This window comes from Arvicola amphibius, chromosome 18, assembly GCF_903992535.2.
Source record: "Arvicola amphibius chromosome 18, mArvAmp1.2, whole genome shotgun sequence".
Lineage (NCBI taxonomy): Eukaryota > Metazoa > Chordata > Mammalia > Rodentia > Cricetidae > Arvicola > Arvicola amphibius.
This window is the reverse complement of record NC_052064.1, coordinates 4,269,261-4,286,298: the sequence shown is the minus strand read 5'-3', so window position 1 is coordinate 4,286,298 and position 17,038 is coordinate 4,269,261. Positions and strand designations below refer to the sequence as shown.

The 17,038-nt window shown below is 40.8% G+C and overlaps 1 protein-coding gene across 2 annotated transcripts in view; it reads right to left on the bottom strand.

Annotated features, from left to right (window-relative positions):
- Positions 1–17,038, bottom strand: part of Magi2 (membrane associated guanylate kinase, WW and PDZ domain containing 2) — a 1,324,802-nt gene that overhangs the window by 436,016 nt on the left and 871,748 nt on the right. For both annotated transcript variants that reach the window (XM_038315349.1, XM_038315350.1), the window contains exon 5: positions 9,363–9,573. In XM_038315349.1, coding sequence (XP_038171277.1) covers positions 9,363–9,573 — 211 coding nt within the window. The remainder of the gene's footprint in view (positions 1–9,362; positions 9,574–17,038) is intronic.

The following is a 17,038-nucleotide window of genomic DNA, read 5'->3' as shown; positions in this document are numbered from 1 at the left end:
ATAAAGTCTGTTGGTGCCATGTTCCAAGAGGATTGGAACTCCTGGGGACATGTTCGTCTGGTCCTAGCCAGATGTCAACATAATCTTTTTTTTCCCCTCTGAATTGAGGTTGATGTTTGGAAAACCTGTAATGTGGGAGTCGGAACACTGGCAGTAGGCGTGCCATTATCTCTTTATAATAGAAGAGAGCCACTGGCTTCAGGGAAAAGTGCACAGGTGCCTGTGTGTGCATATGTGTGTGTGTGGGGGGGGGGGGCTGGGGTGGGCACACACGTGTGTTGATGGCCATGTTTGTATCAGGTAGGGGAATACATTGGGACGTAGGCCGGAGACAGAAATATCCCCCCTTGTGACCCACCCCTTGGCCTTTTTAAATTCTTCATCCCTTTTGGAGAAACGTAATTTCTAGGTAAAAGCAAACATATCTATGGATACATACTAAGGAGCCATTAGTATGCCTCCACGGGAGTCCAAATATCATTTCTATACCACACTAGTGCAGTCTCAAATACTGGCTAATTTAGGAGAGAGCTGTGAGCGTCCCAGCTTTCCTGAGTTTATATAAAGCATTTCATTACAGAATGAGGTTTTAGGTTGAACTGGAGTTGGCAGTGTGTCACTTTAATACATTTTGACAGACTGAGTCTCTTATAGTTAACAGTATTTTTAGCTGTTCTTCAGAAATGATTCTGAGAGAAATGTGGGTAGTAGTTACCTCCAGTAATTGTCTTAAGCATCACATGAAGACACAGCACAGGATTCTTCAATAGTGGCTCTCAGCAGCCTTATAATTTGCATGCTCCTCCAAGACGCCTTACAAAGGGGATATTTTTAATGCATTTGGAAGACAGCACACTAAACAGCTTTCCCTCTTCCCTTCAATTTTGTATTTTAAACCTTAATAATTCCATTTGAGGGTAGGATTTAATGCTGGTCAGGAAACCGCACAAAATGGAATCATTGAGAGTCCCCCCCCCCAACACACACCCCAATCTGAATGCTATCTTTTCTCGAATTCAAGGAAGGAATTTCTTTTCACTTCCCTAGCTAGGGCAGATTTAGGTGCTTGGCATCAATTTTCTACATCTATCCAAGACATGCGCCACCAAAATGACATGAAAGGGAACGCTCGTGCCGTATAATCCTACACGGTGCTTTCCACAGATGGTTGATTCATACGGTGCCTTGATGGAAATGGACCTATCTGGGTTCCATTTGCACAGAGACTATTCTTATTCTTGTGGGTAAATGGAACATGTATTCCCAGGAGCTTTGAATCACAGTAATATCTCGATTTACATGTCACTACAGATGAAGCTAAACGATCGTGAAAAGATTATCCATCAGCTAATCCATTCAGGTTTGGTTGATGTCACATTTAATAATCTAGATGAAAATCTAAAACAAATGGTTTGTCCTATATATCTACCCCAAATTCTAACATTAAACTACACACTGTGGACTATAATAATCCGGAACTAGACTTTCACTCAAACGCATGATTCTAGTTTAAATTCATATCAAGATACCCTGGAAGATGCACACAGATTGACCTGCAAGTGGGTTGGGATACCCGTACACCTTGTGACCTTAACCTTTGCCAAGCTGATGAAGCAGTAGGTTAAGTGATAACAGCTCAACTTCTCACATCAAACACACTTCATGTCATCTGGAGAAGCTACCAATAGTGCAGCAGTCACGGTGCGGGAAAGCCAGACACCACCTCTTCCTTCTGATCACTCCTTCTCACTTTTTACCACTAAACAGCCTTTGCGGATGAAACTCTGGTCCACTTTGGATGCAGAAGCCAAGGTTGGCAGCCTTAAGATGACTTGGATGACAGTGGCATGGAACGGTAGGGAATCACACACCCATGCGTTATGCCTTGTGAACAAGGTGTGTTGTTTCTGCTTTTCCTAGGAAGATGTTTCTGTTCTTCCCTCTGATCATTATCAGGGATCTAGTTCAATCTCCTGCCAGTCATTTATAAGAAAACCTCTCATATTCTTTGAAGGTTGTAATCCCTAAACTCTCCTGAACGTGCTGATTGCCCTGTACTCGGCGGGCATTTGCTCTATTAAATCGCATGTGCATAGAGGTTAAAGAGAGCGTGTGGGCCGAGCAGGTAACAATAACTCCACTAGAAAAATGTTCTTCCCACCAACTTAGCTTCTCTATTCAAGTCACCGGGCAAATTAAATTTTATTCCTTCAAAGCTGGCTTTCCCCCCACTGAAGAAAGCCTTTTCAAGAACTCATATCTGTATAATTTGCATATGAATATCAGGTCTTGGGAGTTCTCTCCAAGATTGCACTAAACTAATGGCTGGAGCTGGAGCTCAGGGGTGGAGCGTTTGTGGAGTAGGGCGTAAAACCTCGGGTTCAATTCCACGCATTGTCAAAAAAAAAATAATTAAGTTAACGAAATGATGCCACAGCATTCATCAGAAGCAGAACTTAAGATGTCCCTGCAGTTCATCCTGTGCTTTCTCCTCCATTCCGTATTTCTCCCTCGTCTTACCTGTTTCTCCAGGCAGCATACAAACCCCGTTCTTAGGGCTGCACAATGACTCCTTCCCATTCTCTTCCCATTTCCCGTCCTTTTGTTCTGCCTTTACTGCGTCTATGGTCCAACTGGACCAAAACCTATTTCCACGACTTTATGAGTTTTGGGACTGTTTTCTTTTACAATTTAAAGCTGATGTGTGCACGAATGCAATGCGTCTTCCTGCTTTCCAGAAAAAGATCAGCAGAGGTTGAGACAAGAGCTACTTGAGACATGCACAGGGACATTCATGCTTCAAGATTGCTCGTTGTGCAGATCAGAGTAAGGATAACTCAGACTGCTGACTATAGTTTATTAAAATCTGAGCAAAAACTGCTTCAAGGCATATAAATTTCTTCCAACCTATGCCGTATTATCTCAGTTACCTCATTTCCCAAAGACTTTATCTGTCTTCTATATTATTATTAAAAAAGGAACCAATAGAGGCTCAATATATATAACTGATTAGATTAGATACATGCTATTGATAATTAACTTCGGATATTTTTGCTTTAAGATGCTATTTATTAAAAGTTTCACTGCTTTTCATATTCAGATATAAGCAATACAAAGCTATTATCAATGGCACCTATGGGAACTGCTTCTTAAACAATATTCCTAAGATTTTTTTCATAAGAATATGAGTATATGAATTTATATCTCATCTCTTTTCATGAATTTAGCAAATATTTTAAGAGAAATTATATTATAAATATTGTTTTCATTATTAGAGATATAAACTTAATATTTTGTCTAAAATGCTTATTTTTTGAATGGAGATTAACCAAGAATCTTGTGCAGGCACAGGAAAACAGGTATGAAGGGAAAATATAAAGTATATCCAATATTTTATAAAACATGTACCAAAGTCAGTCCAAGCTTTGTGCCTATTTTTATTAGTTTATATTTCTTCCCATACATTTCTGAAATATTTTATCTTCTGGGTAACAACTGAAAAAATTGTTTGCTGGACCTGATTAATGATGATTTACTTAAACGTAACAAGATACAGAAATAGCAACAAAAAGAAATATCGTGTATGTGTGCCTCTGTGTGTATACCCCTCTCTCCCTCCCTCTCTCCCTCCCTTTTTTCCTCTCTTCCTCTCCTTCCTTCTTCTTCTTCTTCTCTCTCTCTCTTGAGTTAATTCCTGGCACAGATTTTAAAACCATGCAAAGCTGTAACATTTTTCACATATGTGATTCCAGTTTCAAAACCTTACATTAAAAATGCGTTATTTAAGAAGATGCAATGTCCACACCATTTTTGAAGATGTAGTAAACAAATAGGTTCTTGTTGCCTCTTTGGTTTTTGTGCCAAAGGAATCGTAGCCTCTTTTGTGTCCGTGTCTAAACTGACTCCCAACAAAGAAGCAATGTAATAGGATTCCCAAAGCATATCAGTTGAGATTAACCCCGTGGCTACTCTTCTCTATGGAACATTCAGCCTCTGGGATAGGGTATTTCTGCTCAAGAAAGGCACTGAGCACAAAGTGTCTGTAATATCAAAGTTCACTCTGGCCAATGTTTGCTTACATATTTGAGGTAGGATGGGATACTGAGAACAGCTTTGCAGGGTAAGAGCTGTTGGATTTTGAAATGGCTACTATATCCAAGACTGCCTCAGAACCTTGTCTATAAAATGAGGACAAGTCAAGCCCTTTATAAGGTGGCTAGGTGATGCTATATGCAAATTAGAAACTACTGTAGATCCTTGAAGAGCAAGGTTCCTGGAGACAGACTAGACTGCATGCAACCATGATCCTCTTAGCTTTTTGAATACTGTGTGTTTCAAATTGTTCATGACACACAGCATGTCTATAGTAGATATTTGTTAAATAGGAATTCTAGCTCTATCTTGCTTGAGTACATGGCTTCTTGGCAAGTAGCTACTGATTTATGTAGGCATCACCTTCATAATGTGAGAATTAAATGAACAGAGTGTGAATATTTAGCATATTAGCTATTTTTGTTAAGGTAATCTAAAAATAGCCTGGAAAAAATGGGCATTCTCTATCAGATAAATCATTCAAAACTGCATTTGGATATTTTTCATTTGAATTTATTATGAGTAGTCTGCCTATTATAAAGGATAATATATTAATAAATGAAGATGAGTAAAGGGAATTCCTAGCTTTTATACAATGTAACTCATTTGTAAGTCTTCAGAATTGCCAGATATGTCATCACCATTAAAAAGTATGTTTGGGAGAATACGATCACTCATGATTTAAAAACCATTCTGCTAAAAGTACTTTCTCAGATAGTTCTTTCTCCCTACAAAAACGTCACTCTAAAGACTAAAAAAAAATCTGCTTTTATCATTCATTTAAGAAGTAGCTTTCAAATATGGGAAACAGAAATGTCTCATTAATTCATCAGTGTGAAAACAACAACAAACATTATTTTTTAAATACAAAACAAGTCTAATACAAGTTTAACAAGTTTAAATACAAGTCTAGAGGACTTGACCTTTGAGGGCTGAGAGATGGTTCAGCAGTTTAGATGCTTCCTTCTCTTCCAGAGGACCTGAACTCAGCTATTAGCACCCATGGTTGGAGCTCACAACTGCCTATAACTCCAGTCCTGGGGATTCAATGTCCTATTCTAGCCTCCTTGAACACTGGCACACGTGTAGCATGCACGGGCACACACACACTCACATTCTTTTTAAAAATAAACTGACCCTTAAGAGCCATTCTGTGATACCAAATGAGATGAATTAATATTTTAAAACATTATTGCATGGAAGACAAAGAGAATTACTTTCCACCTTAATTAAGACTACAGTACTTATATCTGTGCTTAACTGTATATACTCATTAATGTTTCAGAGTTGAGTTCTGCTTAGAAGTAAACATACCAATTTCAAATAAAGATCTCACTTTTCTCTTTTTAAAATAAAGATCCCTATTTTCACAGAAGACAAAATTCAGCCTGTAGGGCCCGGGTCTGCCCTTGTTCCTGGGGCTCATCTTGAGGACAGTTTCTGGTCAGATGACTAAGCATCCTGTTTGTTCCTGTGCTCTCTCTGCCCCGCCTGGTGATTTGCTGTAGGGCATTGTTGACTCTATTGTTGGTATGGTAATTTCCCACCTGCCTGGGTGGAATTCCTTGGGCAGGAGTGGGGTATATAAGATTTTCCCCAAGGCTAAATAAACGGCATTCGGCTGATCTCCTTCCGAATGACCCAGGTCTCTTTGTGTGTTCTTTCAATCTCCAGGCCCTTGTCCGACTCACGTAAGGTACAGTGGCACGCAAACTGTTCCGAGGGGGTAACACAGAATCGGGTGTTACACAGCCATTTGATGGTGAAGAGCAGGGAGGCGTGGCCAGCACTGGCTGGCAGGGCCAAGGGAAGCTCCTCCTCCACCCATCTCAACTTTCTTCTTTACCTTCCACTTTCTCACTACCCTACTTTTTCCTCTTTTAAAACACTGGAATAAATATTTGGCTTACTTATATAGATGACATTTCCATTTGCATTTTAAGAAACTATTCATTTTAGATTAGAATGGGAAATTGGTGTTTTTGACAATTACTGAAAGATTGGAGGTTTTCCTACCCACAGCGAAAGGAAAAGTTGTACATGAGGCTGTTGTAGCCATCAGAGATTTCCTGCGTTTTTGCCTGTTCTTGTTTGCCGTTCTGTTACTGTAACTGTGCTCGAAAGCTCCTCTTGGGAGCATCCTAGCTCAGTACGTAAGAAGGTTCTCCCTGCCCAACAACTTCCTCTTACTTTGATATCACTTCTCTGGCCTCAATAGAAATGAATTGTTTACTCCATTCTGTCTTAGTTTCCCACCTAAACCTATCTCTGTTCCCAATATATTTCTGATTGATCCTTCCCTCTGGCATCATAGAAAATATTAAAAGATAAAAAAAAACCCAAACCACACAGAAAAAAATGAAAATGTCAATTCCTTGCTTACCTTCCAAAAGGACTAATGATACAGCAAAATGAAAACTAGGCAGTGATTTCCAAGGATTTTCGTGGTAGAGTACCTCCGGTTTACCCAGAGACGAAGGCCTTTGTAAGAACAATTCCTGCTCTATCCCCATGGGGTAACTTCCCAAGTCTGTCATCTCGCTCTTTTCCCCTCTGTGGTAGTTGGAGTGGAAACGGCCTCCCCAGGCCCACATCCTAAAGCTTGATACTCAGTGAAAATGTTTGCAAATGAGGTGTGTCCTTGGAGTAGGTGTTTCACTGGGGATGGTTTCTGAAGGTTCAAAAGCCCAGCCTTTTCTGGTTGACTGTCTCCCTCTCTGCCTCTCGCTTGTGGACCAAAATGTAAGCTCTCAGCTACTGTTCCAGGGCCACTTTGTTAGCTCTCTCGGTCTCTTCCGGTGTCATTGTTGTTGTCTCAATAGAGAAGAGCTCAGATACTGCTGTCGTGCCATGCCCGCCTGCTGACACACTCCCTGCCATGCTCGCCACGGACTAAACTGTAAGCAAGTCCCCAGGGATATCTTTGTATACAGTGTCTTGGCCATGGTGTCTCCACAGCAATAGAAAAGTAAGACAACCTCTCAGGTCTTGTCTAGGTTTCTCGTTTACTGAAACAGTATCATAAAATCCAAATGCCATTTACTGTTTAGGACAATTTGTTTCTCTTCCCTGACCTGATAATAAGATTGACAGCCAGAACAAAATTTTATGAGTCTTTGAATACCAATACTGGCCACTGAGGAGAAGAATGGCAGAATCATTTTTGTTATGTCCTCCCACGCCCAGACAGAACCCCATTGGTTACTATAGTGGACGACATGGCTGTTGTCTTCCAAAATTCCTGTTCTTCACAGTTCCTACACCTGAGCGAAGTAGAGAGCAAAGTTCATGTTATAAGCGCAAATCAAGGGGGTTTCCATGGTTGCATTATTAGAAACATTATATGGAAATGATTCCTTAATTAAGTTGTGCTAGTGTATTTTATTTCATTATTTCCACGTATCTTTATCTATCCTGTGCTACAGAATTAATGCATGTATTTTATCAGTCTTGTTGCTCTGCACATTTATTGCTCTGAATGTCAGTGTCTTACTTGGTCTGTAATGAAGCCTTGCTATTCTCCTCGATATCAAAATTATGTTTCTAGGATTCTTAGTTGGTTGTATTTAACAACTTTCACATAACTTCCTCCTTTCCACTAACTGATACCAGATGGCTCAGTGTCATTGATTATATAAATAAAAATCATACAAGAGGTCTTATTCCTTAAAAAAAAACAAATTTAAATTTGCCAAGATATAGAGGTTAGTGGTTCATTTTAGTAAAAGCCTGCACTTCTCTTCCATGTTGGAGTCAAGCAGAGCGCCAAGTAATTACCTGATTATGGATTCCTCGGGCCACATGTATCGATGTTTCCAGCTTCATGTGAGAATTAAACATTGGTATGTGGTAACATTTCAATTTCACAACTGAGCTCTGCCTATGGAGATCTAAGTTATAAGTCACTGTATGTTGGGAAAGGGAAGACAATTTTAATATCTTTCTTGAGTAGTCAGAACATAGGTATTTTTAGCTACTTCCAACACTGAGAATTTCAATTTCTATTAGTTTCTTTTCCTTTGAGGTTCATAGAATTTGGAGGGAAAGAGTTGACGGATATTTGCAAAATTTTAGTTTTTATAATTTCTAATTAACATTTTGATTGTCTTATTCATATCAATGATTTAATTTTGGATCAAGGCCTTTCAACTTTAGAGTGTCTTTTAAAAATTATTCTCTGAGTGGAACTATAGGGCATCTACAGTTTCCAGCTATTAATTATCCATTACATAAAACTGGGGGAGGAGAGTCAGAGGGTTCTCAACATACAGAAATAATATATGAGATGATGGGAACATTAATTACCTTGATAACATTATTATACATTGTATACATGTATAAAATTATAATGTTCTATGTTGCTAAGTAAGCATAATTATGTTAATTATGATTTTAAAAGTTGTTCTAATAGCAATGACAGACATGAAAGCTGAATGTATTGCCAAAAGGCTATAAGAAATATGAATATTTTAGAAAAAAGTTTGGAAAGAATAACAGTTTGGATTGACTATCACTTCTAAGCTAATGATCAATATTCTCTTTCTTTGGTAAGCAATAAAAACGGTGAGCAGTATCCAACACCACCACTCAAAAGAAACTAATAAAGGCGAGTAGCAAACCCAATGGAATTTAGTAGAAGGAAGTTTGATTGTTATACAAACTATCGTATTGATCCCTGACCTCAGAGTCCACTCTCAACTCCTTAAACCTTTGATTTCTGTCACCAGCAAATACTTTGCTTGAAACAACTGCATTCTCCTCAAGTCCTGAATCTAATGGTGGCTATTTCTGGCTATTGAGAGCTAGGAAGCTCTCATTTGAGGCAAATGTCCGTGCAGGAAGCAGGCAAACATATTTTTCAGGATCCCTTATAGCTATAGTTCTCAATCTTGGATCACAGCTCCATTGGCAAAACTCAATTTCTAAAATGCTTATTGTTATGCTTCATAACAGTTGCAAATATTATAGTTATAAAGTAGCAAGAAAGATAATTTTTTGGTTGGGGGGTCACCACAACATGAGGAATTGAGAGTCCTTTTAATCTGAAAATAACAACTCATGGAGATTTGTCTCATTAATATCCCATTGTTAAAAGTGTTATAGCTGCTTCATTCATTCTTTGCTAGGGGTAGCTGTTATCTAGGATTCTATCTCTATGTTAGCAGAAATAATACTACACCCATTTTTTTGTTCATATCTATATTAGTAATACAACTAATTTCTTGCTATGGCCCTTTGGGGCAATGCTGGAGGAAATGCCTGAAACTCACTCAATGAAGTAGACTTCGCCCTTCTCCGTGTAGGCCATTTCCCAGTTATCAGGCAAGGGGTCCAAGTCCTCGTTCTCCTCGGGCTTCACTGACTTGGTATCATCCAGCGGGTCCTTCAGCTCCTCAGGCTGACTGTATCCCGGAGCAGGGTAAGGCTGGGAGGGCGTCTCCCCTGAAGCACCTGCACTTTTGTCCCCATGGTCACTGGATTCTGCAAGAAGAAGAGCCCACCGTCAGTGGATCCAGCCACAGCAACCGCGAAGAAGTCTGGAATGAGCTGAGCCAGGGAGGAAGTACCGCAAAAGCTAGTACTGCAAAAGCTGAACAGACACACCAGCGAAAGCTATGGAAATTATCAGCACATTGACTTAAGTCCACGGTTCATTCATCATTGCTGTCAATCATTCAGTTAAAATGCTGTTGCTTACTCAATAGGATTTTTGCTTAACGCAGGTGTGGTAGACAAAATATTGATAATCTAAAGACATTCATAGCCTAATGCCTAGATATTTACCTTGCGTGGGAAAAGAATATTTGTCGATATTTTTAAATATAAGACCTTGAGACAGGAGATTATCTCTGATTGCTCACGTGAGTTCACTACAAATGCAAAAGACCTTAAAAGTCAAAGAGGCAAACAGAGAAGATGAGAAGAATCCTTGACTACAGAGAAGATGGAGGTGCTCCAGTCTGCTGGGCTTTGGACACGGGTGACTTTTATATGCAGAACAGCCAAGGGAACTACTTCCTTCCTGAGGGACACCAGAAAGGGAGCCAACCCCGACTGCATGTCAATACTAGTGTGTGATGACCCACGTCAGCTTGTAACTTTTGAAATTAGAATATAGTGCACTTATAATATTCAGACGCTATACATCTAGTAATTTGTGACAGTTGCCATGGAAAACTCACAGAACCAAAGCTAAAGCAGATGCATACTGTAGAAGAAATATGGTGTGGCCCTTCACGGCAAAGTCTGTAAAGTTTAGAATAATAAAAATGAACAGTGGATAACAGATGGCTCTGGGGATCAGAGCTCCTCCTGCTCCTCCAGAGGACCCAGGTTCTACATCTGGGATCCATATGAGGTGACTTACAATGACCCAAAACTCCAGCTTGTTCTTTCTTCTGTCCTCCGCCATCACCCCTATCCAAACACACAAATAATAAAAACACCATTTTATAAAAGGAAGAACTGGGAGCTGGGGAGGTAACTCAGTGGTGAAGACGATTTCCTGTACATGTATTGGAAACTGACCCCCACTGTTGCATCTCCAGCACACACATAAAAAGCTAGGTATAGCCACCCTACCTGTATCCTACCTATAATCTCAACACTACAGTAGGAAGAGACAAGAAGGTCACAGAGTCTTACTGGTCAATCACCCTAGCCAAAAACCTAGCTTGTTCTAAGACCAGTGAAATACCATGTTTAAAGTGAACAGGGGGAAGAGAGGGCTGGAGTAGGACCCATGGCAGAGTTTTCTGGCCTCTGAGTACATGCAGGGGTACAAATACATGCATACACACACACACACACACACACACACACACACACACACACCGAGGGGAAGGGCAGATGGGTAAGAAATAGGTTACCAATAAACAATAAAGGAAAATTTACCTAGTCAAGTAAGTATTAGATTGTACTGAATCTAAAGTTAGATTGGTGAAACCCAGATCCCCACACATAACTAAGTAAAAATTGTTTACTACAACGTTAAAAAATGTATTAGCAGATTACACACTGCGGTGATATTTCATTTGTAGTCTAGTAAATAAAGCTTGCTTGAAGATCAGAGAGTAAAACAGCCACACTGGTCAGCCTTACAGACCAGGCAGTGGTGCACACACTTTTTTTTTAAAAAAAGAAAACAACTATCTTTTTTTTTCATTTTACATATCAATCCCAGTTCCCTCTCCCTTCCCTCCTCCAATTCTATCTCCCTATTCCCCTAACCCCCATCCACTCCTCAGAGAGGGTAAGGCACATTGCTTTAGGGCAGGACCAAGGCCTCCCTACTATATCTAGGCTGAGCAAGGTATCCATCCAAACAGAATGGGTTCCAAAAAAGCCAGTACATGCAATAGGGATAAGTCCTGTCTGGTGCCAATGCCAGTGACCCCACAGTCAGCCCCAGCCATATAACTGTCACCCACATTCAGAGGGTCTAGTTTGGTCCAATGCTGGTTCCTTCCCTGACCGGCTGGAGTTGTGAGCTCCCCTTAGCTCAGGTAGACTGTTTCAGTGGGTGTCCCCATCATGGTCTTGACCTCTTTGCTCATATTCTCACTCCTCCCTCTCTTAAACTGGACTTTGGGAGCTCAGCCCAATGCTCTGCTGCAGGTCTCTGCCTCTTTTCCATCAGCTGCTGGATAAAGGCTCTATGGTGACATTTAAGATATTCATTAGTCTGACTACAGGTCAGTTTGGGCACCCTCTTCTCTCTTGCTTAGGGTCTTAGCTGGGGCCATCCTTGTGGATTCCTGGGAATTTCTCTAGTGCCAGGTTTCTTGTTAGTTCTATAATGGCTCTCTCAATCAAAACATCTGACACACACCTTTAATCCCCGTAGCCACAGTAGCTTGCCATAGAAACTGGACAGCAGCGGTACACGTCTTTAATCCCAGCCCTAGAGAGGAATATAAGATGAGAGGAGACGGCTCTCAGATGCAGCCTCATTTTAAGGATTTCTGGAGGCAGGATCATCATTTCAGACTGAGGTAGAGATAAAAGTCAGTGGCTGGTTGTTTTGCTTTTCTGACCTTCAGGTTGAACCCTAATATCTGTCTCTAGGTTTTTATTATTAATACCAATTAGAATTTGTATTACAAACCACTCAAGAAACACAATTGTTAGGAAATACACAAACCAGAACGAGGGTACTCCCTTTGTTCAATACTGAGCTCAAAGATGCCTGAAAACCTGTTTACTAACCTGAGGGAGTCAATAAAGCCAGAAACCCAAGAACTTCACCATGCCAAGAGTCCACCTATCTGAGCTAATGCAGTCTTGCTTAAGCCAGCAAGCCTCCCTAAAGAATGACTCTGCCTGTATCCTGGTAGCTGATCAGAATGTAGATCTCAAAATATAGCGAGAAAAGAAAAACATACAGAAAGCAAGAAATATTAAATCTAGGGTAATACAGATAAATGCAAATTGGGATTCACATTTCGGGAAACTTGGAATGCTTACTAAAGGTGACGCTCTTGCAGGGGAAGAAAAGTGCATTGAGAATCTGCTGAAGCATGGACTTCTCTCATTTATTATAAAGTCTAGGGTTTGGGAGCAAAAATGGAAACGAATATTCTAAAGGTCTCCTTTAAGAGGTTCATCAGTAAGTAGGTGAATAAGATAATTCAGCGGCTGCTTTGTTGGGATGAGATTAGGGAACAAACATTTTGGCCAAGAGAGAGACTTCATAGGGTCACTTTTGTACTTTTTCCTACTGTTAATCTTTGAGAGGTTGATGCTTCTGCTTCCCCACTGCAGCTTATCTCCCGTTAACAACAGAGCACAGGCATCTGTTGGAGCGCAGCAGGGCAAGTCCTGTGTAGAGCAAGGGAGAAACCCTGGGATAAAACGATAAAAAAATTCTACAGAAATTCCTTCAAAGGGACAATTGGACCTTAAGCTGGAAGAAGGGTCCTCCTGAGGCTCACAGGTAAAGATACAGGAGAGGCGATGGGAGGATGACAGTCCCATTAGGAATTGCAAACCATGAAGCTGTTTGAAAATAAGCCATAGCCAAGCAAACAGTCAAGCCAAAAAATTAGGCCCACAAATGCACATGTGCTTTGATACCGTTTTCTTACTTGGAGACTATCTGTTCTAGAAATAAAGGCATCATCGAGTAAGTATTGCTGCATATTTATTGTAGTGTTGCTTTCAGTAATAAAGTCCTGGAACTTGTATAATGGCTTTTATTCAGAATATAGTCAGAATACTGTGTTTACACGATCATGGAAAAAGATGTAATTTAAAAACAACAAAATTATAGCTACAGATCTACTGATCTGGAAAGGTATTTATAATTATGATTTGACGACTAATTTTCAGGGGATATAAATTAGTAATATATATTACTAATATATATTACACATAGGTCCATAGAAATTAGAAATAGCTGTAGAAAATGTTAAACTTACTGTCAACATTGAGAATGGACTGGTAATGGGAAAAATTCTCTTTATATGATTTTACATTCAGTGGCTATATTATCTTTAGGAATTTACAAATTAATAAAGGTCATTTAGTAAATTAGTTATATAGAATGGAGGCTTTGTGTCAACATAAATTGTTCGGTCAAAGTTTTCTTATCAATATTGATCTAGCAGAGTTTACTATATTATTTTTTCACAGTTGGGAAACCTAAGAACACATAATGCACACTGGTTTGGCTTGAAAAGGGGAAAAAGGAAAACAAACTAGTCTTTAGTTATATAGTCAGTTAGTGATTCTTCCAGGCTAAAACTCTGTAGCGCTCACAAAGGCGGCAGCGTGAGAGCCACTGCCGTTGTCTTTAGGTGCTATTGGCGGCAGCTGGTTACGGCATGGCCACATCAAGACATGGATCGTGCCATGGTGTGACGGCGGAGCATCCGGGACATTGTGCTGCACGGAACAGTTACAATGCACACGAGGCTCTGAACTTCTTCACTGGTCCAGTACTCACATACGATGTTCTGAGTACTCCATTGCTGCCAGGCAACGAGGAAGCGAGAACAATGGAAGCGCGAATGCTGCTTTGTTGGAACCCAAAGTTGCCATCCATAGTCCCCCCCACCCCCAGCATCCCCTTGGTGAGATGCTATGCCTTTGCATTCATCAGTCTCATGCTAAGACTCAAGGAACGCTTCTGTTCCAACACGCTCTGACGTCTGAGGTATCTCTCAGAATGTCGGGAGAGAGAGATGCGTCAGAGCTGGATTGGGCGCAGACTTCTTCACAAGCCCTCAGGTTTCAGACTGTCTCCTGACAGATAAGGCAATAAAGCGTCCTCACGGTGTGACAAAATATTAGATGCTCATTTTCTACAAAACTATTCCAGGCATTCGCAGACAGCAAGAAGCAGGTCTACAGATTAAAGGCAACTTGTATTTATGTCCCAGACAAAAGACGAACATGCCAAGGCAGAGGCCTGGAAAGAAGTGGGTTGACGTAGAATTTTATGTAATTAAGATAAATAAGAAGAGGGAAGTCATAATCAGCTTTGTGGGTACCGGAGTTTCCCTGACACAGAGACTGTAGGAGGGACAGAGGACCCATGGGTGGTGAGACCATGATACAGTTTAACACACTAGTTTAGAGGTTCCTGCCAAACCTTGGATAGAGACATCAAGTCAGGAAGTTCCTGGATGGAGAAAATCAACTTGAAAGGCGGCAGCAGATGGCTGGAGGGCGTGATAATTTAAATGAGCGAATGCATTTGCCAAGAGAGACTTCATGGGAAGTGGAAGCAAGAATGTTTTCTGCAGGGACCTGAGCTACAGCCACACGTACCAGCCACAGAAAGAGGAAGGCGGAAGGATCTGAGGACCACAGCCTTGACACAGTGAGGACTCAGCAGACCTTAACGCAGCACAGAAAGAGGACAGATGGAAGGGTGGTCCAAGTTTCTGAAGAGCACAGTAGAGAACGGCACTGAGAGGCACCAACAACATAGCGATCCTCTGTGATAGCTCCCAATTAATGTGGTATCCAAGGGAGAAGGATGAGTAAAGAAGCCAGTTCATTAGGAATTGCAGAATGATTGCAGCAAACAATATGTGAAAGAGGAATTCATTCAAGGTTCACGTTCGAGCTGGTGCGATAGCTCAGTGATCAGGAATTGACCACCGAGAGGGAAAATCCAAGTTTAATCCTAGGTTGCCATAAAGTGAAAGGAAAGAAGCAGCTCCTGAAAGTTGTTCTTTGAACTCAGCATGTGCACCATGGCATGTAGATATACAAACGAATACTCAGAAGGAAAAAAGAAAAGTCAGGTGTGGTGGTGCATGCCTATAATCTCAGCAGTCAGGAGGCAGAGGCAGGGGGATCTCTGAGTTGGAGGATGGTCTGATCTACAGAGTGAGTTCCAGGACAGTCAGAGCTATATAGAAAATTTTTGTCTCAAATCCTTTTCCCACAAACAGACAAACAAGCACACACAAAACCCCATACTCTAAATAAATGTAAAATGTTTTTTAAACGGTTTGCTATGACCAAATAAACTTGAGGTTATAATTATATAACACCATATATTCCCCAAAAGAAATGCCTTGCCAACCAAACTGTGATCTTTATCAGTTGTGTTATTTGTTGTTGAGCCGGGGATGACGCAGCAAAGCTTTCCCAGTTGGACTCTCTTACTTATATACATGTCTTTATCATTAAGCAATCACCACATTAGCAAACATAAATTAAATTCCTATAATGTGCAGAATATTTGACAAGGTTTAATGGAGGGGAGAAAAAGTCCCTTTGTTCAGGCTTTTGGGAGTTAGGCAGAGAGGGAGACAATAAATAGCACCAGCCTTCTCCATCTGAACAAAATAAATGGGGAAAAAATGAATGAGGTGAGTGGAGAATCTTAACACTCTCACATTTGTTATTCATAAAGGCTGGCATAGAAACACATTTCACAGTGAGAGTCTGAAGCTTCTGGCGGACCCAGAAGCAGGCTAATTCATCTATTGGCAGCACCGAACCAGGGGAAGCCTTCCTATAAGGGACAGAACCGATTTCCAGAAGAGCAAAATAGAATATGTAGACTCACAGGTGTATCCGGCCCACTGCCAGCAGGCTGATTTATCCGGGGCACCAATAGATAGGGCTCAACACGTTTATATATAAAACAACATTATTTTGCAGTATCAAAAGGCTGGATTCCTTTGAAAGAGGAAAAAGGAGGAGCTGAATTCAATAAGCCAAACTGTTTTTCTAAGTAGGATCACTAAGTCGGCCATATCACTTACACTGGGTAGAGTGAGTCTGGGGACCAGTTCAGTTGAATTTAGGATCTTCCTTCAAATGGAAGGACTCTGGAGGTGGAGAAGTGCCTCATTACAAACCACTGTAATGATCTGTTAATGACATCCCATAATATGTGAGAATCGTACAGAATTTTCCAGGGAAACCCCATAGGAAGTAGAAGCAAGAATAGCCAGCACAACTCTTCAAGGTGATCCGGTTAAGAGGTCAGTGAGAGAAAGAAGAGCTGACAGTAATTATTTAATTAATTAGATCTATAGACATTTATTGAAAGTTTAATGAAGACCAGGCAAGTAAGCTAAGTAAAATGGAGTCAAAGGGACTTTGAAGGGGCTATCAGGTCCGACCTCAGAACACTGGCTTCAGGCAGCCATTTATTGCCCATCGGTCTGGAAACTAGAAAGTTCTATCAAGGTGTTTTCAGGACAAGCCCCACCACTTGCAGAGAAGCTGTTTCTGGCTTTTCCTTGCTAGTTCCTTGGCTTGGGGCACATTACTTTAGCCTTCAGAGAAACCGCGTGGGATCAGGGGCATATGCTACTCCAGTATGACCTCATCTCAGTATGACCTCATCTCAGTCGTCCTGTTTCCAAGTAAAGTCACATGCTGAAGTGCCAGGAGACACGATTCAGCTCATACAATGGTTCAGTGTGTGAATTCATCCTCTAACCCATTTACCTATCTGGAAACTAGTACTTGGCAA